This window comes from Narcine bancroftii, chromosome 8, assembly GCF_036971445.1.
Source record: "Narcine bancroftii isolate sNarBan1 chromosome 8, sNarBan1.hap1, whole genome shotgun sequence".
Taxonomy (NCBI): domain Eukaryota; kingdom Metazoa; phylum Chordata; class Chondrichthyes; order Torpediniformes; family Narcinidae; genus Narcine; species Narcine bancroftii.
In genome coordinates, this window is record NC_091476.1 from 80,710,037 (window position 1) to 80,734,163 (window position 24,127).

At 42.7% G+C, this 24,127-nt stretch overlaps 1 protein-coding gene across 11 annotated transcripts in view; it reads right to left on the bottom strand.

The window, feature by feature from the left end:
• Positions 1–6,806: 6,806 nt before the first annotated feature.
• The window catches only part of LOC138740963 (histone H2B 1/2), a 28,777-nt gene continuing 11,456 nt past the window's right edge, over positions 6,807–24,127 (bottom strand). The window contains exons 1-9 of one of the 11 annotated variants that reach the window (XM_069894329.1): positions 23,603–23,742; positions 19,672–19,723; positions 18,616–18,702; positions 13,461–13,629; positions 12,471–12,602; positions 11,052–11,128; positions 7,679–7,876; positions 7,420–7,587; positions 6,807–7,267 (exon numbers count right to left, since the gene is read on the bottom strand). In XM_069894329.1, coding sequence (XP_069750430.1) covers positions 7,679–7,876; positions 11,052–11,128; positions 12,471–12,602; positions 13,461–13,515 — 462 coding nt within the window. In that variant the 5' untranslated portion in view covers positions 13,516–13,629; positions 18,616–18,702; positions 19,672–19,723; positions 23,603–23,742 and the 3' untranslated portion in view covers positions 6,807–7,267; positions 7,420–7,587. Of the gene's footprint in view, positions 7,268–7,419; positions 7,588–7,678; positions 7,877–11,051; positions 11,168–12,470; positions 12,631–13,460; positions 13,630–18,615; positions 18,703–19,169; positions 19,351–19,671; positions 19,724–23,602; positions 23,743–24,127 lie in introns of those variants that run through there. The other 10 variants (XM_069894330.1, XM_069894332.1, XM_069894328.1 and 7 more) reach the window with 10 other exon arrangements.

The window sequence follows — 24,127 nt, forward strand, 5'->3', positions numbered from 1 at the left end:
TTGTTTACAGTTCCCAGGAAACAGAAGAAGGTGGAAGAAGCCAGGTTGCATTGTGAAGAACGCAAGGTCGGTAAGAATAAGTCTCGTCAGGCTAAAGACCTCGATCAAACAGCTCATCTCGAAAAACTGCTTCTTCCTGATTTTAGACAGCAAGGTGGACCAACATGCTTGGACGGATCCTGAAGCCAGTAGCTAATGAAAAAGCAGTATCCACTACCAAGCAGGAGGAGAACACTATCAATGCACTACAGGCCTCATTAACTGATTTAAAAGTTAGTGCATCTGCAACAGATGAATACATGTTGCAAAGCCCCATTGGTGCCATACCATTCCAAATTCAGAAGGCAGGGGCTCAATCAACGATATCTAAAACTTCAAATGTAAATCCTGATTTAAGGCTTTTTCCAAGCCTATCACGGTAGAAAGACCTTCAATGTCTTCAAAGGCATCTAGAACAAGAACAGTTTTTCGGGCTTCAAGCATATCAGCTAATAATTTGACGACACAATTAGACTTGGGTACTCTCTGGGCACAACAACGGTGGTTGGAGAAAATATATGCTTTTCAGAATATGGAAGATGCAAGAATGAATCAGCAACCGAAGTTACAAATGTCGATTAAAGAACAAAATAGATTATTAAATAGAGGAAATAAAAGACGAGAGCTTGAGGAACAATGGGCTCTGAATCTTTCTTTGGCTTGGCTTCGTGGACGAAGATTTATGGAGGGGTAATGTCCACGTCGGCTGCAGGCTCGTTTGTGGCTGACAAGTCTGATGCGGGACAGGCAGACACAGTTGCAGCGGTTGCAAGGGAAAATTGGTTGGTTGGGGTTGGGTGTTGGGTTTTTCCTCCTTTGTCTTTTGTCAGTGAGGTGGGCTCTGCGGTCTTCATCAAAGGAGGTTGCTGCCCGCCGAATTGTGAGGCATCAAGATGCACGGTTTGAGGTGATAGGTCAAATTAAAAGCATTAGCATAGACTTCTGAAGGATTTGCCATTCAAAGTAAAATATCAGAAGGGCTAGCAACTGACATTTCAGCAGAGCAATGGGTACCACATCCAAATGAAATGTGTATACTCGGATGTAGTTGCTAGTGCACAAATGACTATAGCAAATGCAAGATTTTAATGGAATTCCATTACAATATCTGACGTTCATTAATTCCTTTGAACATCACATTTAAAGTAATACTAAAACCGCTAAATGTCGTCTTTATTACCTGGAACAGTGTTCTGGAGGACAGGTAAATGAGTTAGTCAAATCTGTCAATATATCAATCCAGCACAATGTTTTAAAAGGGCAAAATAATTATTGTAACCTCGTCATGCCGATGAAAATACAATCGCAAGGACCAACTGAAAGAAGATTTTTTTCTTGGTTGGTGATAACTTCAGATGTCACAAAGGATTTACAAGCATATGTATGCTTTTTGAGAGAATGTGGTGACGCAATGGAAACTACTGTACATCAGCAAGAGCAGAATGTACTTCATAATTTGTCCATTATTATAAACATATTTCCTTATAAGCCGAAGGATGTTTGGAGAACAAATGTGATAGTCCTTAAAATGATTCCCGGAGGGTAGAACACTTTTGAAGATATTGTACAATGTTGGGAAATAACATGTGCAGGATAACAATGTACCAATATTTGTAAATATTACGTATACTTCAGTAGTTCCTAAAGATGTAACAGAAACCAAAGGGAGGCATCCTTGTTTCAGCTGTGTCAAATGCAAATACAAGTATGAACCAGGAAACAGAGGAAAAGGAAATACAGATTATTCACTAAAACTGTTTGTATTCCAAAGAGAATCATGCTTTAGAAAGATGTTCACCATTGGGGAGAAAGTTGTATGACGAGTTGATGTTTTTAACAAAGAATGGATGGTATTCTGTATTGTAAAGGACACATCAGAATAAAACTTGTAATAACTGACTCAGTTGTGATATATGTAGTTTAAAAGATCCAAAGTTCCAGCATTTTTAATGAAGTAAGATTGACAAAGAAGTCAAACAATCTGAATCCAAGACTATCGCGATAGACAGAGAGCATGCTTTAACTTTGTTCAGACAAATTGTCAGTGACAAAGCTCTCTCAATAGTCCCTGTGTTGGTTAAAGCTAAAAATGGGAGCTTCATACTTAAGACGGACACATTTTTGATCCAGGAAGTTCAATATCATTTTGTACTGTTGAATATAATGAATAACAATATTCATTGAGAAAATAAATCTGAGATATTGTTGAAGTCAATGAATGATGAAAATAACATTAAGTCTAATATACTTTCAGGTTTACAGATTGTTGGATTGAATGGCAATTAATTTTGCAATCTTTCAAGTATTTCTACTCAAAATAATATGGCTTTGAATAAGGAGAATGTTTCATTTTAGGATGATATCAAACACTGGGCTCATCTAAAATATTTGAGCTTACCTAAGACTGATGCTACGCTTGAGATGCTAAGTGGATGTAAGAAAATCTCTCGAAACTCTGGTAGTACCAAGAATCAAAATGTCGGATATTATTCTATGATAACCTTACTAGGATTAACGGACCGTTAGGAGGGAGAATGAATATTGATCAGGAAACATTGAACGTGATGTTAAACGAATTTCATTTGTAAAATTTAATAACCTCAGGAAACAACTGTTTAAAATTTTTGTTCTTGAATGTCTCACTAATATTCAAGAAGCTTCAAAGGAGGACAACCATTTTCTGTATTTACTTTCAAATCTGTGTTGATGATTGTCTTACTTCGTTAGTTTAGAAAAATAAACAATAGATCTTGATAAAGGTTTCTTCCATACGAAATTGATAAGCAACAATCGAAACGTTGTTGGCTGTTACTCCTAAGACAGGATGAGCAAAGAGACAAATCATCTTGATTTAGATTGTGACGATCTACCTGTCAAAAGATTCTAGTGGTTCAATGGTGTGTTTAATCTGCGTTTTGAAAATCAAAATTGTTTTGAAGGAATAACCCTTAACAAAAAGATATATTCTTTCGATCGGAAATTCAATATACCATCCTTGGGGAAATTTGGCACAGGTTATATTAATAGTCAAGACAATTCTGCAAGCATTGTGCATATGAGAATTTGTATGGGATGAAGGTGTACCTGAATCCAGGCCTTCCATCCATTCTGGACTGTCCCTAACCAGTTTTATGCCTAGTCTACTAACCTACACCCAGACCTTAGCCTTCCATTCCCTTCCCATCTGTGTACCTTTCCAGATGTTTCTTAAAAATTAAAAGTGAGTCTTCATGCGCCACGTTAGCTGGATGTTCGCTCCACACTCCCACCATTCTGTGTGAAATAGCCCCCCCCCCCCCCATTAAGATCCCAGTAAACATTTCTTTTTTCAGTCTTAACTTCAGTTTGTATCTCACCTCGATTCAGTGGGGAAATACCATTCTACATTTATTCTGTCTAATCCTCTCATAATTTTAAAAGCCTCTTCTACGCTCAAGGAAAAAAAGTCTGAACCCGTTTAACTCTTCATTTTAACTCAGTTCCTCAAGTCCGGGAACATCATTGTAAATCTTTTCAGCACTCTTTCTATTCTATTAATACCTTGCATCGTAATTATGTGAGCAAACCTGCAGACTATACTTTAAATGTGAAAGATTTAAAAAGTTTCTGCACTGTCCGAAACGTCTTTAATTCTTTTGTCCTTCTGCAAACCTCCTGATCCTCTGTCACACATAATCATCCAGATAATTAATTATAGAAGACAAACAACAATGGTCCCAACACTGATGCCGGAAGCTTACCACTAGTCAGAGACTTCCAGGCTGAGAATCAACCATCCACCCGCGCTTCACCCGCGCAGCCATTATCGAGCGTCTGAAACTTCGTGACTCACTCATCATTTGGGACTTCGTTCAAACCTGACAAAACACCAGGTAGAAAAAAATCCACATTCTTTCCTTTATTACCTTTCCTGGTAAACTCCTCAAAAAAATTCTAAGATTGGTAACACACAACCTACCTCGCGAAAACCCATAGATCTCTACGTCATCAGTCCCTGGCTAAATAAATGCTTGCATATCCGATCGCCAAGAATGCCTTCAGATATTCTATCTACTCCTGATATCAAGGTCTTAGGAATTTAATTTCCAGAGTTAATTTGGAACATTTTAAAACAACAACATCATGAGTTGCCCTCCAATCCTCCAGCGCGAAACTGAAGGGTAAAGATATTTTAAAATTTCTACACGTGCCTCTGAGGTTATGTCTTGTCAGGCCCTAGGGATTTATCTATCCTTACTTGTTTTACGAAAGTTACTTTGACTGCACTGTTTGTTTTTGTTGCTCCCTCGACTCTGCGTCTGAATCTTGAGCGAATACGAATCTAACACAACTATTTAAGATCACTCACACCTCTAATTACTCGATATATATCAGCGCATTCAGATCTTCGATCGGATTAATTTTGTCCATTACAATCCTTTGCTTTTAATATACCTATAGAAATCCATACATCTTCACTTCACATTGTCTGACAAAGTAACCTCAAGTCTTTTAGCTTTTCTGGTTTATTTCCTGAGTTTTACTTACATTCGTTATGTTCCTCAAGTACCTCATTTTCTCCAAGATGCTCGAAGTCATACACACCTCGCTCTTTATTTTCCGAACCAAATTCCCAATATCCCGTGTGGCTACAGTACTCTTGTTCTTAACGAAGTACCATTTTGGCTGAAAAAAGTTCAATGTTTGATGCACATGTTCATTGTACAGTATATATGACAATAATCTATTGATCGTCATCCTTAACCAGGTTCGCACGAACGTTTAGACAAATTATCTTTTCCGTTCACTCCAGCTCTTTCAACTCCATTGTCTACATCCATTTAGTACGAACAACACCAACAGTTCACAGGAAATACCGAAAAGGAATTACATCTCTAAAATCCCCAAGTTCCTATCAATCCAACTAAAACTATACAGTTAAAGTTGCCTAAAGCCACAGCCCTCAAACTAGAGAGCAAGCAACTATGAACAGACAACGCTGGAGCAAAAAACTGAATCGCCTTCGTTGGGTCGAAACTGAAGCCCTTTCGCGGGGGTGAAGATATTAAACCCTTTCGCTGGGGCGAAGATCTGTACCCCAGTCACTAGGGCGAAGATCGCAACCGCTGTCGCTGGGCGAAGATCTGAACCGCTGTCGCTGGGATAAATATCTCAACCGCTCCCTCCAGGGTAAGGATCAGAATCCCTGTTGCTGGGGTTAAGATCTAAAACCCGGTCATTGGGGTACGGATCTGAACCTGTGTCGCGGGGCGAGAGAACAGAATCCCTCTCTCGGGGGATAAAACACAAACCCTGTCGCTGGAGCGCAGTCATCCACAGAAATGTGCAGTTCGGCACATCATCTCTATGTTGGCTGCCTATAAAATCATATGATTCTGCGCACTTCAATTAAGTTCAAATTCTAATTTATTTGCAACATCATATCGCTCAATAATAAGAGTTTACCTGTAAATATTCTATCAGGATATTCCTGATGTTTTATGGATGTGTAAAGAACACTGTACAAACTCTTGAGGACAATATGAACCTGATGTTAACCTGATCCCCAATAACCTCACTTTCAAAACGTGACACCCATAAACCTCCATTTACCTAAATCCATGTGCCAGTCGGAAAGTATTTTCAACTCCCTCCCCATGTCTCCTTTTCCGTAAGTTTCTTTCTGCATCTATTCATTTTCCCCTGACTCTTTTACCTCCGATCTGCATTCACAGAAACAAATCGCCCTTCCTATATCAATTATCGCCCAACCTTTTTTCCATATCCTATTATCATTGTTATCCTGTTGATCAGTACTGCTCCACCTGCAATTTCCTATATTCAAACGCTGCCTGCCTTTCCCTCATACCTTGAAAAGAGGGCAGGCCAAATCGTCAAAAATACATCTTAACCTGCTCTGCATGTCGAGTGGGTGGTAAGGTCAACATTTCGAGAAGACCATATTGAAGGCTGGGATGTGACATTCAGCAGTGTGAAGAGGGCATGTCCTGGGAGGTGCGTGTCGTTGAGGATAGAGGTCGCCTTCTTAAGGTACCACTTCCTCTTGATATTTTTGGATGGTATATTTAAATTACATTCCTTCAAGTGTAGTTGTGTTGTTATGTCAGTGAAACGCACACTGACCACTGAGACAGTGCATATGTATTCTTCAATCTGTGAGAGGTACATTGACAAATGCGACTATATATATGCTGTTCAGACAATGAGAGGTACACAATGAGAGAGGTAACAGTGGATATGTGTTGGTCAGTCAGTGAGAGGTACACGGACCACGCTGACAGTGCAGATGGGTTGTTCAGACAATGAGAGGTACACCGACCATTGCTACAGTGTATATCTGTTGTTCTGTCAGTGAGTGGTACACTGACCACTTTGACAAGGCAGTTGTGTCTTCCAGTCAGTGGGAAGTTCTCTGACCTCTATGACAGCGCATTTGTTATGTTCACTCCGAGAGTAGTACTCTGAGCCACTGTGACAGTGAAAATGTGTGTTGTTCAGCGAGTTCATGCATTCCCTGCCAAGGATTCATTAGAGATTTTTTGTGCAGTCCGTGAGCGGCAGTCCGGTTTAGAGTTTCCTTGGCATTGTGCGTGATGACAGAACACATTTTCGTATCATATTGGAGATTAGTCATTGCCAGGAACAGGCGGTTGATTGTTGTTTTAATTAACTGTTTTGCCTCATGGCCACGTACACATCAATGTTCGAAATTGTGATTAACTGGGTTGTTTTCAATGAGATGTAACGTCACACACATTAAAGAGACATGTCATTAAACGGCAGATTTAATGATCATTGGCATTCACCTCTCTCATTCTGTACCAGGTTGGGCTGGGGATTCTACCACTTCATTTCAAGCCAGTATCCTAGATCGCTGCAGGTCCAGATACGACTCCCAAGCGTCCCATTGGTGGCACCCACCCCGGAACCCGAGCGGAACGACTGCCTCATGCCCGAGTCACGTTTATTTCCCATTATCTCTGACGCCACAACGGACGAGGGTCCGCGCTCTCAGCTCAATGTGAAACCTTTGGCTAGTTACGAATTACACCTGGAGCGCGGCCAGTCAAAGGGAGGTCGGAAAATCGCCCGTGAATATCCCACAGTTACCGGAAGATGAGTTTTAGACAATGAGATGGTAACAGGTTCACTCCAAGTCCGGGTCTGTGGTCCTGTACAATACTCAACTGGTCATGCCCGGTCCCAATGAACCAATTCACCCCGGACCCTGAAACAGACGGGAGAGAAATGAGGAAACAAACATTAATTAGGGTCGTGTCGGGTGTTAATATTTCACAGACACTCACAGGGAACCATCCCCAGGGAAGCCCGAGGACTCACTCACCATTTACCACACGGGACATGAATACAAACACTCACCCGATCCGCTGCAGTGTCGGGAGGGACAGGATGAGGCGGTGGAGAGCGGGAACAGACCCGTAATTGAGAGGGTTTGACCGCAGTTCCAGCTCCGTCAATCAACGGTTCGTACTGAGAGTGTAGGCGAGATCTTCGGCACCAGAATGGGTGAGACCGACCCCGAACAGCCTGTAGATGAGAGAGGAAGAGGGTGAAGAACAGCGATAGACAGGATACGGTGAAAATACCCAGTGTTTATCAGCAAAGCTGGGTCAGAGACCTAGTGACAGTGAACCCAGTCTCTCACAGTCTGGTCCATTCGCCAATCTCTGAATCCCTCTGAGCCACAAACGCCAGTTTCGCTCCCGAATTTCCTGGTGCATTGCCATTCAGGTCCAGCTCCGTCAGTGATCAGATTCTTCTGAGATTGGAGGCGTGACCCTGGGCATCGGAATGTGTGATAAGGACGCTCTCCATCCTGTTGATGAGAGAACGTGAGGGTGAATACAATGGATTGGTGGATTCTAGACTGCAGTTAAAAGGAAGCAATCATATATTAATGGAACAACGAAGGGAGCTGCGTCCCAGTAAAAGAACGTAAGAGACCAGGCAGGTAGTTCATATCCCGTGTGGCCGTTCAACTCACTGACACATGCACCATTTTGGATATTGTCCATGGGGACGACCAACCAGAACCTGCCGCGGCGCCCAGGTCACTGCGGCAGTGTCCGTCATGTTAGCTAAAAGGGGAAGGGAGAAGATATTTCGCAAGCACAGATAAGTTTCTGGGAATTATTCGAAACGTCCGGGTTGTAGGTTTTCTCCCACGTTCTGGGATCAAGTTCATGGCATTCTCACAGTCAATTGTTGTGTTCCTTGATGTTTTTTACGAGGGTTCATGAAATCCTGTGGAGTGCGTTCACTGTGTTTTGCGCGAAGTTGAACGACAGGAACCCTTGGGGTTTGCGGTGAGAAATAGGAGGATAACGGAAATTAATATGACCATAGAAATAATGCAGGAGGGAATGCTTCAGATTTCTCGATCAGTGGCCTCTCTTCCCAGGGAGGTGGAATCTTTGCTAGCGAGCAGGTTCGTCTCACAACTGTTGGGGAGGGGGGGGGGGGTTTAATATCCTTGTGGTAGTTTGCTCCTGTTGCTTCAGGTGGTTTAAAACAGTTTGGTATGGCAATATTAATCAGAATAAGGCGGAGAAAGGGTCAAATTGTCAAATATTGTTGATGTTTTTACTATGGTCTTCGAAAGAAAGTCAGTCATGTTGGGAGCAGAAATATACTCAGTTGGAGAGTTTGAACTTTGTTTATTTCAATGCAAGCAATATCAGGAACACCTGGAACTGTAAGTGGAATTACGATGGTGTGGTATTAGAGACTTGAATTACACAAGATCAGGACTCGCTGATGCAGTTGCCTCCTATATTTTTGGAGAGGGAGAGGATGGAGGTCGTAAAAGAGGGGTGGTGGAGTAGCATTGCCAGAGCTGATGAAAGGGAGGACATTGTGGGTGGATTGTACACTGAGTCAGGGAGAGTGAAAGGCAAAATTTGGATGGAATCGATAACTGTATGATCAGAGTGAATTTAACTTCTCATAACAGGATATGTGGGGTTGAATTCATTGCTGTTCAGATTGAGAAGATCCAGGCCATCATTCAGCATCGTCTATAGGGCCCAGAATAGCCCTTGGGACCCTTAGGAATGGATAGGTAGACAGATTTTGGAATGATATATAAATAATGTAGTTGTCAGTCTGGAGGTTTTTAACTTCACAAATATTAACTGGAACCCCCTTATCGGAATAAAGATAGATGTGGCAGAATTCCTAAAGAGTTCAAAGATGCATTTGTGACACAGTATGTGCTCAAGCCAACGAGAGGTGTGAAGAGCCAGTTGATGAAGTAGACAAATACGACGTGGTCAAACAAGATTCATGGCTTTTATTAGCATAAACTTATGGAACAATAATGAAAGATAATGGGTGCATACACAATTATACCCAAGGGGAGTGCCTTTAACGGTAGAGATAATGCTCAGCCAGTGTTAGTACAGAAAGGCTTGCAGGAGGGGAAACAGGCAGCTTAGAAGAGATTCACAAGGAGAGGCCATACTGGATCTAGTACTTGGTAATGAACCAGTTTGGGTGTCAGACCTCTACGTATCAGGGTATTTTGTGAAAGCCATCACAAGTCCCTGACCTCAGTAGAGGCATGGACAAGGATAATAGTAGACCAGAGCTTCTCAACCTTTTTCTTTCCATTCACATATTACTTTAAATATTTCCTATGCCATAGGTGCTCTATCATTAGTGTAGGATTGTATATGGTGGTGTGTGCGTGGAAGTTTGAGAACTAATGTTTCATCGTACCTAATTGACTCATTATGTCCAGGATTTTAGAGGTGTGGAGAAAATAGGCCAATGACAACTTTTGAAGCAAAATATTTCAGTCACAAATGGGTCGAGACCAGATATTCTCAACCTTCCCTTCGCACTCGCATCCCACCTAAATCAACACCTAAATAATCACAGAACATTGATTACATTAGGGATACCTTAAAATGGTATGTTAGTGGTAATAAAAACGTTGAGAAACATTAGATTAGACCAAATGGTAAAGTGTCTAATTTAGCAAGGAATTGGATAATCAGGAGTTCGGAAGTGTACATTGGGAACGGATGTCCTCAGTTAAAACGCACTGACCTATTGAGGTGGCGATTTAGGCACCACTTTCGCAGAGTTGTAGATAGGTTTCTTTCATTGAGACAGGGAAATAGGTCACGATAAGGAAACCGTAATTTACAACACAGGTGAGAGCGAATTAAGAGGAAGGAAGCAAAGAGAGAGTTTAGGAAGCTAAATGCAGGAAGGATTCATGAGAAGTATATGGGAGAGATGAAAGAACTTAATAAAGATGTAGGAGAGCTCAAAGGGGACAGTAGAAGATCTTTGCATGTTGGATAACGGCGTGTTCTATGTCTATGTGAAGGACAGAACGATGAAGTGACTGAAGATAGGTTCACTTAAGGATGAAGTACGCAACATATTCCTTGATGGAAAGGAGTCTGGCCAGGTCAAGAATCAGGGGTGACGAGAATACTGCTCTCTCACCTTCGGATAACTCAGCCACTTTCCCATCTTCTTCACTGTGAAGTTCCAGCTTTTTCAACTGGGTAAAAATTAATTTCTGAAACTTCCTGCTTTATTGTCAATAGCCCAAAAGCATATCCAACATTTCAAACTCTTTTATCAAAGGCTATTCCTTGATTTGCTTTAACTGAATCTTTAAACTGACAGTTATAATACGCTGACATATATTGCAAATCTGAATTGATTTTCCACACGTTTCCCTGAGCATTGGCGTGGATTTGATTGTATTGCATAACAGTAATTCTTGAGGAATATTGGAAAATGGACATCGATGTGATCCAGCCAAAACACTCGGAATTCACTATCAAATAATACAATATTCAAGTGTGTATATTTTAAAATAAAAAGTATCAATGATTGGAAATATGAAATGGAGTGTAGTCATATGTGCTTCCCCTGTGCATCCAGACTCCCAGTTGATTTCACCACTTACGCTAGATTTATCCATTAGTCCATGTGGTGACTGTCCATAATTATCTTTAATCACTTACCTTTGAGGAATCAAAATGATGCCGAGCATACCGTATGGCGCTGGGTATTATTGCATGATGATTTCTACGCATGTAACCTTGAAAAGCAGGGAGATATCGTGCTCATGAAGTTCATTCTACATTCAAACGGGAATAAGAGACAAAAACATTTATTCCAGATCAGATAAAGAAAGTGACCTGACACATGGGAAAGAATAGAGTATTTAGAGGTACTCATCAACAAGAAGGATGGTCATGACTGCCAGTTATCAGTACATCTGCACTAACCGCTGCAGTAACGAACGGTCGGAAGATGTGAAGTACTGTTTCTGAAAATGATTGGGCATGAACCAACGATTGATGAGGGGAGTAAATTAACAAACGGTAATGTGGATTTATCATCTTATGACCTTGTAAAAGATATTTCCATCTTTTACATGATGGAGTAAAATCTGTCCTTTACCATTACTGGAATACGATAATGAGCAATAAACTGAGCGCTTCATGGGCATCGAGAGAATACCTTGTTGGTGTGAAAGAACCATCAGATCTTTCGGAAAAATGTATAGTTCGAATAATGCTCTCGGAAAAAACATTTCTGTCATAGACTTTGAATCGCCTTCAAGTTAAGGGAAAATTCGAAAATCGTTTGACACATTCACCTGCTTGGTGAGCTGGACCTGGATATTTGGAAAATCCAATGAGTGGGAGCGAGCAGAGCAATCGTCAGTTGCTCCCTGAATTTGGACTGGGTCACACCATAAATACATGTGTTTGTTCTGCTGAATAGCTGAATCACAACACCCCATTCCTTGCTATATAAAGGCAGATGGACTTCTCCAGGATCATGTAGAGAGAGTGTCTGAGGATAAAAACCACAGTGGTGGTCGCCCAGCAGAGATGGAAACTCACTGACAGCAGGAAGAGCAGAATGATAGATTGTCCCCCGACTCTCCATCTCAGGATCCTGCTGTTTCTCGCAACTTCTCTGCCCCCTAAGCCTCTGGCGGACTCTACTCACTGCCACAATCTGCCAAGTTCTCAATGTATTGAGGATCAAAATAAGGGCAAAAGGAAACACGGGGTTCAACAGCTAATCCATCCAGTAAAACCAATTAAATTCTAAATTCCAGAGGATCACGGATCTCCCAAAACAAACCCATGTATCATGAACGTACCCTGATATAATGTCCATATATAGGAAAGAAAATGGGATTTCTTAATATTGAGTTCGAAGCATATCGTGGCGATAACCAATCCCGCAATCTTCGGAGTGGAATCCTTCATCGTCAACTCAGCGCAGCAAATAAACACCCATCGCTCAAAGATTTAAAAAGCCACCGCCAACCACACGGAACTATCTATCCCACATCACATAAAATATAGGGGACAAGGCAATACGGGGCTCTGCGAATGTTTATTAAAACGTGAGGAATGTACACTTATCAAGCCAGTTGTACGTGTAGACATGAACTATCTGGTAGAAGATGTCTTCAATAACCACCACTATGACGTCCGCTGCAGCCATCGCCACCAGATAGCGAGAGATACACTTGGACATACCGCATTTTTCTCAGCAGACGACGACGATAGCCATCAGGTTAAGTTGGAAAACAAACCAGGGGTAACATAGTGACAAATAATAAAAATTTGAAATAGATTAGTGAGCAAATAAATAATGCTGCCTCTGATCTCAGACACTTTCATCTCTTGTCCTACTCAAATGAGAATATTAGTTTCAATATCCTGCCTCCTATGACATGTTTTGCACCGACATTCTACATTTTCAACTGAACAGAATAGTCATACAAATTGTTAGGATGAAGAGTGTATGCCGAATTGTTGATTAAGATTTATATACCTGCAGCACCTCCATTTCATTGGTGTACCCGAAACCAAACTGCTTTTGAATATCGATATAAAATCACATTTTTCTATCAACATTTTTCTTACTGGGAAAAATCCCATGGATCTACTGAGCCAGTTTGTTGAAGTATCTTTAGCCAGATTGATAGCGTTTCATCAATCCTTTGAGCGAACTCGGTGAATTTTCAAGGTGATCGAGATTATGTGTTAGTGCATCAAATAATTGGATGAGTAAATCATGGTCAATGTGATTCAATGGGAATTATAAATGTTTTTACGACAATTTTCGAAGCGAAGGATCTGAAACCCGTGACGATATATGTGCTTCACTGTGAGCTTCGCCCAATTCTCGTAGATTGGCGAAGGTCATTTTGAAGAATTTCTCTGAGTGATTCCCAATGTCAAATAAAGTGGAAATTCATTGTCAATGTTCCAAGTGGACATCTGATAGTGTATTGAATAGCAAACAGGAAGGAAGAATTGAAATAATCAAATCAGATTGACCAGTGATCGCTGATGACAAGCTCCAATACCAACAATTAATTTATGGCAGAAAACACTTACCAGGGACGCCGATGACTTCAATTATTGGGTAGCACACTTCCTCAAAAGATGTCATAGTATTCAGCTCCTTGCGTCTTCCTGACGAGACACAGGTGCAGTTGATAACTTAATGTATCTTTACCAGCTATTTCAAATATATCGATGTACAAAGTGATATGTCCTAAATTAGCTGCAAAGAAAATGCATAAACAAACTTTTAAAAATTACAACGAACATCAATATTTTACATTCTCCTCTTCTTTGTTCAAGAACGCGGTTCCAAGATTGTCCACACGATCGTTCAGTCCAAAGTTCTCTTCCTATTCTGAGATACCCATTACTTTAGATGAATCGGTGAACCGATAAATCCAGCAACTTCACATTAATTAATTTAATTCCCCGTCACTGATCAAACAATGAATTATTTCTCTACTTCGATTGAACTGTTAGTCCACAGAGAAGTAAAGTTCTCGTTTCTGCATTCCAAAGCAACTCGGCGTCTAACGTTATTACTCCACCCCTTGTGACATCTGGTCACACCCTCAGTGTGATCTATTAATCGAGTCAGTGGAACTTAGTGGTCTTTCTATTATTATTCCACCAGTTGATAACCCATTTACTGACTGTGTGTGTGTGTGTGTGTGTGTGTGTGTGTGTGTGTGTGTGTGTGTGTGTGTGTGTGTGTGTGTGTGTGTGTGTGTGTGTGTGTGTGTGTGTGTACATGTGTATGTTTGAAAATATGTGTGTGTGGGTAGGGGGTGTGTTTCTATGTGTCTGATGTTCATTTATTTATTTGCGTTGGTTGTTCATTTGTCCTCCCTCAATTGCCTTTACCTTACAGTCCCTTCCACTCAGAAAACTACCTGCAATTTACAACTAAACCTCTCAGCTTACCACATATGTACAGAGAACCTCTTCGCTAGTTGATTATCTCTCTTCTTAATTTGAAATAACCTTCAATGAATAACATCCTATCAAAATATCTAGAATAAAACAATATGTTCGAATCCGTAATTATTCAAAAGAGAAAAGGGCAAACAGCTCTTCGTGGGACACTTTAATGCAAAGTCTGCATATTCCCCGTGAATGTAAACGTGGTTAAGGATACCTGATGAGAATATTAGTGACAGGTTGTTACTGATAAAACTAGCGCATATTTTTCACCACATATGAAAAAGATCAACTTTGGTCCGCAAACTTCCGCTGAGGAGGTGCTGGTGCGGCGCAGTTAATGCTTTTAAACTGGTTATATAACACTCACCTAATCAGAGGTCATTAAATAAAGTAGGACTGCAGTACCATGAGACGTGTTAAAACTGCTTGAAGTGTGAGCATTCGGATGGATTTGTGGATGCGAATGACTAACATCGGTAGAAAGTGGTAGTTGCTCGAAGTTAATATTGATTAACTTTGATGTACGCTTCACAGATTTGGAGGTTTGGCTCAGGAGGCTGCCAGTGATCATGGAGAATAATGTGAGACTGCAAGGGAGGCAGATAGTGTGATGCAAAGAACAGAGTTGGAGGGCCGTCGGGCCTTGAACGTGACTCACAAGGCCGAGATTTGCTCCCTTTTGTGTTCTTCGGAGTGGTGGATGCAGGAAGGATAAGTGTAACCACCATGATTTCGGGAGACATTGAAGTGGGGCGCATAGAAAGAGAAATGTAGTGGTAATTGGGAATAGTATCATTGGGAAATAGAAAAGGATGTGCTCTGTCGCAGGAATAGAGCCTTCCGAAGGCAATATTGCCTCCATGGTGCCCTAGTTTGGGACATCTGGTGTAACAGACAGAGGATCTTTCATTTATGTCGCCCATGTGATCATCAACGACGGAGGAATAACCAGGAAATATGTAATTCAAGGGAATGCGAACACTTGGGACGCAAACTTAAAGAAGAAACAGAGAGTTGGTTAGTATTTTATATAGAAGTAATTTATGCCAGGCGGCATAAGGAGGTCGTAGGTGCCGGCCGGTCGGGTCTTTGCTGCAGAAAGTGGCAAAAGCTTTAAAACATTCTAATTGGAGGCTTAAAAGGATAATTAGACCATTGTGAAGATGAGCCTGTCCAGTTTGGCAAATCTGAAGTGATTGACGAAAAGCAGGCATATGATATATTGTGCATATAAGTGGGGAGGCCAGGGGATAAACTATTTCCGATGACAAAGACCAAGCAGAATCAATGAGATTGTATATATTTGGAACACTGCAGAAACGGGCAGTCCGGGGATGGTCAACAATGACTCTGTCTGCCATGGGAGGGTGGTCACCAAACAAAATGAGGTTGGGAATGGTGTTGGAGGCGGTGGTTCGATTAACTGTGATGAGATAATACGAGGTGGTAAATGAACTGCAAAAGCCGAGCATTTTCCCTCCACTCTCTCCGCAATGACCTCAAATTAAGTAAAATACGATATCACAAGTCCGTGTTTATTCCTTACTAGAAAGGTAGTATTGCATATATTCTTCAGCATGATGCTGAAACAAGGCATGAAAGACCTCAACAATGAAGACGCTGTTTACATCCGGTACGCACGGATGGCAGACTCTTCAATCTGAGGCGCCTGCAAGCTCACACCAAGATACAAGAGCAACTTGTCCGTGAACTACTCTTTGCAGACGATGCTGCTTTAGTTGCCCATTCAGAGCCAGCACTTCAGCGCTTGATGTCCTGTTTTGCGGAAACTGCCAAAATGTTTGACCTGGAAGTCAGCCTGAAGAAAACTGAGGTCCTCCATCAGCCAGTTCTCCACCATGACTACCAGCATCCCCACATCTGCATCGGGCACACAAAACTCAAAACGGTCAACCAGTTTACCTATCTCAGCTGCACCATTTCATCGGATGCAAGGATCGACAACGAGATAGACAACAGACTCTCCAAGGCAAATAGCGCCTTTGGAAGACTACACAAAAGAGTCTGGAAAAACAACCAACTGAAAAACCTCACAAAGATTAGCGTATACAGAGCCGTTGTCATACCCACACTCCTGTTCGGCTCCGAATTATGGGTCCTCTACCGGCATCACCTACGGCTCCTAGAACGCTTCCACCGGCGTTGTCTCCGCTCCATCCTCAACATCCATTGGAGGGACTTCATCTCCAACATTGAAGTACTCGAGATGGCAGAGGCCGACAGCATCGAATCCATGCTGCTGAAGATCCAACTGCGCTGGGTAGGTCATGTCTCCAGAATGGAGGACCATCGCCTTCCCAAGATCGTATTATATGGCAAGCTCTACACTGGCCACCGTGACAGAGGTGCACCAAAGAAGAGGTACAAGGACTGCCTAAAGAAATCTCTTGGTGCCTGCCACATTAACCACTGCCAGTGGGCTGATATCACCTCAACCCGTGCATCTTGGCGCCTCACAGTTCGGCGGGCAGCAACCTCCATTGAAGAAGACCGCAGAGCCCACCTCACTGACAAACGACAAAGGAGGAAAAACCCAACACCCAACCCCAACCAACCAATTTTCCCTTGCAACCGCTGCAACCGTGTCTGCCTGTCCCGCATCGGACTTGTCAGCCACAAACAAGCCTGCAGCTGACGTGGACATTAGCCCTCCATAAATCTTTGTCCGCGAAGCCAAGCCAAAGACTACCTGATGCACTTGCAGGTTGAACATGTAGGAAGTAGTGATCACAACGTGATCTATTTCAGCTTCCAAACTTAAAGGGAAAACATGACATTAGGTTTATCATTATTTCAGTGAAACAAAGAGAATTGCAGTGGGATGAGAGAGGAACTGTCCCAAGTTGAGTGGAAAAGTAAGCTAGATGGAGGGATGCCAGAACACTGTTGGTTTATATTTCTACAATGAATAAAGCACAGGATAGATTTTTTCCGAGGATAAATAAGGTTGTGAATGGTAAAATTATTCAGATGTGACTAACAAGAGATGTTCAATCTAAAAAAAACAAAAGTTAATGTATGCAGGGTAGCAATAGATACTGGAAAACCAGAGGACTGTGATTTAAAAAAAAATTAAAGTGAGAGACAAATAAAGTAATTATGAATGAAAAGATGAATTCTGAAAGGACATTGGAAAATAATATACAAAAGGATACTGAGATTTTCATCAAATACATAATAAGTAAAAGAGACTTAACTGTTGATATGGGGCCAATTGAAAATGAAGCTGGAGAAATTGAAATGGGTGACAAGTACATAGTACAGGAACTAAATGGATATTTTGCGTCTGCCGTCACTATAAAGGACATTAGCAATATGCCTGACATTCAAATGTCTATGGAAATAGAATTCAGTGCAGTCAAGATTTCAAGAATGATTGTGCTGAGGGAACTGAATGTTTTAAAAGTAGATAAGACCACGGGAGCAGATGAGATGCACCTACAAGTTCTGAAGGCAGTTGCCTTTGAGATAGTAGTGGCATTTAAATGGATTTTCCAGAAATCAAAAGACTTAGGGATGGTTCCCGAGGATTTAAAGGTTGAAAATGTAGTTCCGCTGCCTACCAAAGGATGAAGGCAGAAAAAAATGAAATAATAGGCTTTTCAATCTGACTTAAGTGGTGGGAAATATATTCGATTTGATCCTCAAGGCCTAGGTCATGGAATACTTTCGAGAGGAATGGCATGATAGGTAAGTCTGCATTATTTCATGGTGAAGATCCTGCTTTACAAACCTAGGGGTACTTTTTGAGAAAATCTCGTGGGAGGCAGGGCAAGGGAAAGGTTGCAGATGTAGTGCATTTGGATTTTAAAAAGGCCTTTGATAATGTGCTGCATAACAAAACGCTGCTTAATAAGATGGGAGCACATGGAATTAAAGGAAAAAAATAGATTGATTCGAGGATTGTGGCAGTGTATACAGATATGTTTTAGGGAGATACATTGCGAAAGACTTCTTAGATTAGGTCACATACAAACACTTTTAAACAGATCTTATTTGAAATAATGGAGCTCTGTCCATGCTAGACATATTGGGACCTCAGAGCTCTTGCAAAAGCTTTGAAGAATTCTCAAGATCTTTCACTAATGGATAGTTATTAATAAAAGGCGACTGATCAAAAATATTGCTGGACCCATAATTGTCTGGAAGAGAACTTGTTCCAAGAGGAGAGGACTGGCTGTCTAATGTTTCACTTGGAATATGAGAAACGAAAAAGGGACTCTGGAGTGACCCGAAAGAAACAGGTTATCATCTGGATTACCTTGAAGGGGCAAGGTTCGTCAGCAAAGCACTGGAGTTGCTGGTGGAATACATCAGTTGCGGATGACCTGGAACAAGGAATCTATCTCTGAAAACAAACAAGAACCTTCCTGAGCGGTAATCCTGAGCGGTAATCATTTATATTTCAAATACCAAAGCCTGGTGAACTTCATAATTTTTCAACTCTGTGCACACATAAAAATGCCTGCAACCAGGGAACTTGTAGGAATGAGGTGAGATTGGACTGTGAATCAAATAACGTTTCTCAACTTACACACATATTACATACATGCGCACTTAGAATTAGAAGGGGTTTAAGTTTCATTAAGAAAGATAATATTGATAAGTTAACATTTGATTCTATTTTCACGTTTAAATATAATTAAAAACAACTTTTGCTAAAGTAGCCACTTTTCTTGGTGAAAATCTATTGCTGCTGGGTTTTGGTGTCCTCTCGGCTAGTAACATTTGATAAACCTCCCCGGCCCGACTGTAGGGGGACGAGGCCCCGGACATTGATCCCGCTCGCCCTCCTCTCCAAGACCGCACTCTCACCACGGCAGCTCCTTCACAGCGCGGCTCAAATAAGAACAGGGTCCGCGCCCGAGATCCACCACACAGATGCTCCCGCTGAGCCAGATTCAAGGCTGAACGGGCCCAGGCCTCGGCCTCCTCCGTGAACGGGCCCGTTGCCGAGGGAACGGTAATCAGAGAAACTCGTGGTTGTGACGTCATCGCGCACACGCCTTCTCCTGGTAATGACGTCACGTGACGGGGCGGAGGAAGCTGTCAATCAGAGGAGCGGCCGCGGGCGGTCCATGCGCATTTGGGGTTCCAGAGACATTTCCAGATCCAATTTGCACTTGGGTAACGAAATGTTCATTGGAACCAGAAACAAGTGGGAATAAACCAGCGAAGAATGAGAGAAATAAATAAAGAAGGGAAACGGGAGTGCGGGATAAAACTGGCCTGAAATGTGGAAAACTGACCGTCAGAGTTAATGTTGAGGTTTTTTAAAAGGGGGCAGGTAAGAAAACTTTTTAAAAAAGTCTCTTACCGGGACCTGCGGAGAGGAGTCGGCGTCGGAGGCGGCCATTGGTCGGACGGGCCTACAAGAGAGCATGTCGGAGTTCATTGGTAAAAGGCCAATAAATAAGAGGCCCGGCGGGCTTTGGCTCATCAGGCTGGAGCGTAAGGTTGGCTGTTTTTATTAGCACTTCCTAGGTGAGTGCACTGTACATTAAAAAGCTGAGTCATGCCTATGGGGTTAGTGCTCTGCTCAAGTTGCCAGATGTGGGAGGCATGGGTGAACTCCACCCTCCCAAATGACCATTTGTGTCAGGTGCAAAGAGGTGGGGTTCCTTAGGGGCCGAGTTGATGAACTGGAGCTCCAGCTTGATGACCTTAGGCTCGCAAGAGAGAGTGAGGAGGTAAGCGACAGGACCTTAAATCTTCCCACAGGACATACTTGCAGGGGATGTAATGAGACACAAGCATTAAAAAAATAAAATTAAAGAAATGGAGTTGTAGCTTGATGATCTGAGGCTTATCAGGGAGAGTGAAGAATTTATAGATACAATGCTCAGGGAAGTGCTTACCCCTGGATTGGGGGGGTCAGGTAAGTGGACTACTGTCAGGGGAGAGGGGAAAGTTGCTAGCTCTGTGGTGAGCACCCTGGTGGCTACTGCTCTTAGCAACAAATATAGTGTATTGGATGTAGTTAGGGAAGATAATCTGCCAGAGGTTGCACCAAGGGAACCGGTGGTGCGGAAAGGAAGGAAGGGGAACAAGGTGGCCATTGGGGACTCCATCGTCAGGGGAACAGACAAAAGATTCTGCGAACCTGACAAGTGTTCCCGTATGGTGTGTTGCCTCCCAGGAGCCAGGGTGCGAGACGTCTCGGATAGGGTTCAGAGTATCCTGGGGGGGGGGAAGGTGAACGGCCAGAAGTCCTGATACACGTGGGTACAAATGACGTGGATAAGATGAAGGAGGAGAACCTGAAGAGGGACTACCGTGAGCTCGGAAGGAGGTTAAGAAGCAGAACCTCCAGGAGTTTATTGAATGTCTACGAGATACTTTCTTGGAGCAGCTAGTGGAGGAACCTACCAGGGGGAAGTCGATTCTGGACTTGGTGCTGTGCAGTGACGCAGAGTTAATAAGTGACCTCGATGTAGGGGAGCCATTAGGGAATGGTGACCATGGTATGGTTGCTTTTGAGCTGCAATTAGAAAGGGAAAAAGAAAGGAAGTCGGAAGCATCTGTACTGCAGTTAAATAAAGAGGATTATGCAGCTATGAGGGAGGAGCTAGCCAAAATAAAATGGAAAGATACACTAGCTGGGAGGACAACTGGGGAAAAATGGCAGGTATTTTTGGACATTTTTCACAGGTTTCAGGACAAATTTATTCCAAAGTGGAGAAAAGGCTCTAGGAGATGCAAATGGCAGCCGTGGCTAACTAATCAAATCAAGTGTAATATCCAATCCAAAGGGAGTAAGTATAGGATAGCGAAACGGAGTGGGAAGTTAGAGGATTGGGAAACCTTCAAAGAGCATCAGAGGGTAACTAAGAAAGTCATAAGAGAGGGGAAAATTAAGTACGAGAGGAAATTAGCAAATAATATAATGGAGGATAGCAAAAGCTTTTTTAAATATGTGAAGAGGAAGAAATTGGTTCGGTCCAAAATTGGTCCATTAAGAATGGAAAAGGGTGAAATTATTACCGGAAACAAGGAGATGGCTGAGGAATTTAACAAATACTTTGCAACTGTCTTCACCAAGGAAGATATAGGTTATGGTCAGTTAGGGGGTAATGGTCATGCGGTGTCAAGAGACTTGGGGAACTTTCCTGGGGAAGTAGGGGATCTAATGGATATCCGGATCCAGAAACAAGATGTTGTGAGTAAATTGTTGGGACTGAGGGCTGATAAATCCCCAGGGCCTGATGGGCTGCATCCCAGGGTGCTTAAAGAATTTGCTATGGAAATTGTGGAAGCACTGGTCCACATTTTCCAAAGTTCCATAGATTCGGGGGAGGTCCCTGAGGATTGGAGAGTGGCTGATGTGGTGCCGATTTTTAAGAAGGGAGGGAGGGAGGGAGAAAACGGGAAATTATAGACCGGTTAGCCTGACGTCGGTGGTGGGGAAGATATTGGAGTCTATCATAAAAGGAGTAATAGCAGAACACTTAGGCAGAAATAACAGTATAATGGCTAGTCAGCATGGATTCCTTAAGGGTAAGTCATGCTTGACTAACCTTCTGGAATTTTTCAAGGATGTGACAAAGAGGGTGGATTTGGGAGAGCCTGTGGATGTGGTGTATTTGGACTTCCAGAAGGCCTTTGATAAGGTACCACACGGGAGACTAGTGGGCAAGATCAGGGAGCATGGTATTGGAGGTAAGGTGCTGACATGGATAGGAAATTGGTTAAGAAATAGGAAACAAAGGGTTGGGGTAAGCGGGTCTTTTTCAGGATGGCAGGATGTGATGAGTGGAGTGCCGCAGGGATCGGTATTGGGTCCTCAGTTGTTTGTAATTTATGTAAATGATTTGGATGAGGGGATTATTAATAATTTGAGCAAATTTGCAGATGACACGAAACTGGGTGGTGGTGTGGGGTGTGAGGAGGATGTCAGGAAAATGCAGAGGGATTTGGACAGGTTGGGGGAGTGGGCTGCTGAATGGAAGATGACGTCCAATGTAAGCAAATGTGAGGTTATCCATTTTGGGGGCAATAATAGGAAAGCTGAGTATTATTTAAATGGAGACAAGCTAGGGAGTGGGGAGGATCAAATGGATCTGGGAGTACTTGTTCACCGGTCACTGAAAACTAGCATGCAGGTTCAGAAAGCTGTGAAGAAGGCTAATAGCATGTTGGCTTTCATAAAGAGGGGATTGGAATATAGGAACAGAGACACCCTTCTGCAGTTGTACAGGGCCCTGGTGAGACCCCACCTGGAGTATTGCATCCAGTTCTGGTCTCCAATTTTGAGGCAGGACATACTAGCTATAGAGGGTGTGCAGCGCAGATTTACAAGGTTAGTTCCAGGGATGGCGGGGTTGACATATGCTGAAAGGCTAGAAAAACTGGACTTGTATCCGATGGAGTTTAGAAGGATGAGGGGGGACATGATTGAGGTATACAAAATTATCAGGGGGATAGACAGGGTGAAGTCGGATTACTTGTTCCCAATGATGGGGGAGACGAGGACTAGAGGGCATAGTTTAAGAATACAGGGTAGGCCCTTTAGGACGGAGATGAGAAAACATTTTTTTACCCAGAGAAGTGTGAATCTGTGGAATGCTCTGCCACAGAGGGTGGTAGAGGCAGATTCGCTGATTATGTTCAAAAGAGAGTTAGATAAGACTCTAGTGGGCAAAGGAGTTAAGGGTTATGGGGATAAGGCTGGAAAGGGGTCCTGATGGTTGTGATCAGCCATGATCTGTAAAATGGTGGTGCTGGCTCGACGGGCCGAAGGGCCTACTCCAGCTCCTATTGTCTATTGAAATCTGAGAAGAAAGTGGGCGATGAAGCTCAGTGAGTCTCGGGCGGGGTCTGGGCTCAGTGATGGACAATGAGGCAGCAGATTGAGAAAGATGATTAGCATGACCATGGACAAACGTTGTTTCGGACACAGCTGGAGGAGCGTGGAGGTTCTGGTCCCCACCCTGTAGGAAGGATAATACTGCAGGGGACAGGGTGCAGAGTGGATTCACCAGGACGTTGTCTGGATTGGAGCCTTTGAGTGAAGGTTAGAGACGGGAAAGGCAGCCTTTGTCTTCCTTGGAATGGAGGAGGCTCAGGTTGATGTGATTGTGAGGGGCTAGGTCAGGCTGTGCAGTGAGGAATTTTCCTCCATAATAGCCATAAAGTCCGTCGATGCCGGTTGAGGTGGTTTGAGGGGAACAATTGATTTCGGATTTACCCAGAGGGCTATTGAAATCGGGAACAAACTGCCTGAGAGTGTTGTGGAGGCATGGACTTACATTTCCTGTCATATCCGGATGAACAATCTTGGCTCGAGCTTTGTCCCTTTGGCTCATTTCCAAATCTTCACAAATTATTTCAAGGAGAACAACAAAATAGCATCGCCGTCGCCCTTCTTATACCTTCAGGAGGATTGCAGTGGGAGCCTTTTGATTGGAAATTAAGCGCTTGATTTCACTGGTGAGCGAGGTACCCAATCCGAGATCTGCTTTAGGAACCAATGAGCAGGCGGCAGGTCGTTGAGCGCGGAAAATATCCGCCAGACCCCAAATCGCTCGAAGACATTTTGTGCAGTCTATAACAAGTTGTGGTGACTCTGAGCGTTGACGTGATTTCTGCTGACCAGCCATTACTCAAACACCTCACTTTTACATTGTGTGCATTGATGTTCCGACAATTCCCGAGAACTTCGTTACCCGATTCTTTCAGTAACATTCTGAAATAGGAACGAATCTGAGCAGCCATGAGTGGAGGGTCCTTGTATGAACGGATTGGTGTTGTGGTCGGATCGCTGGTCAAACTGC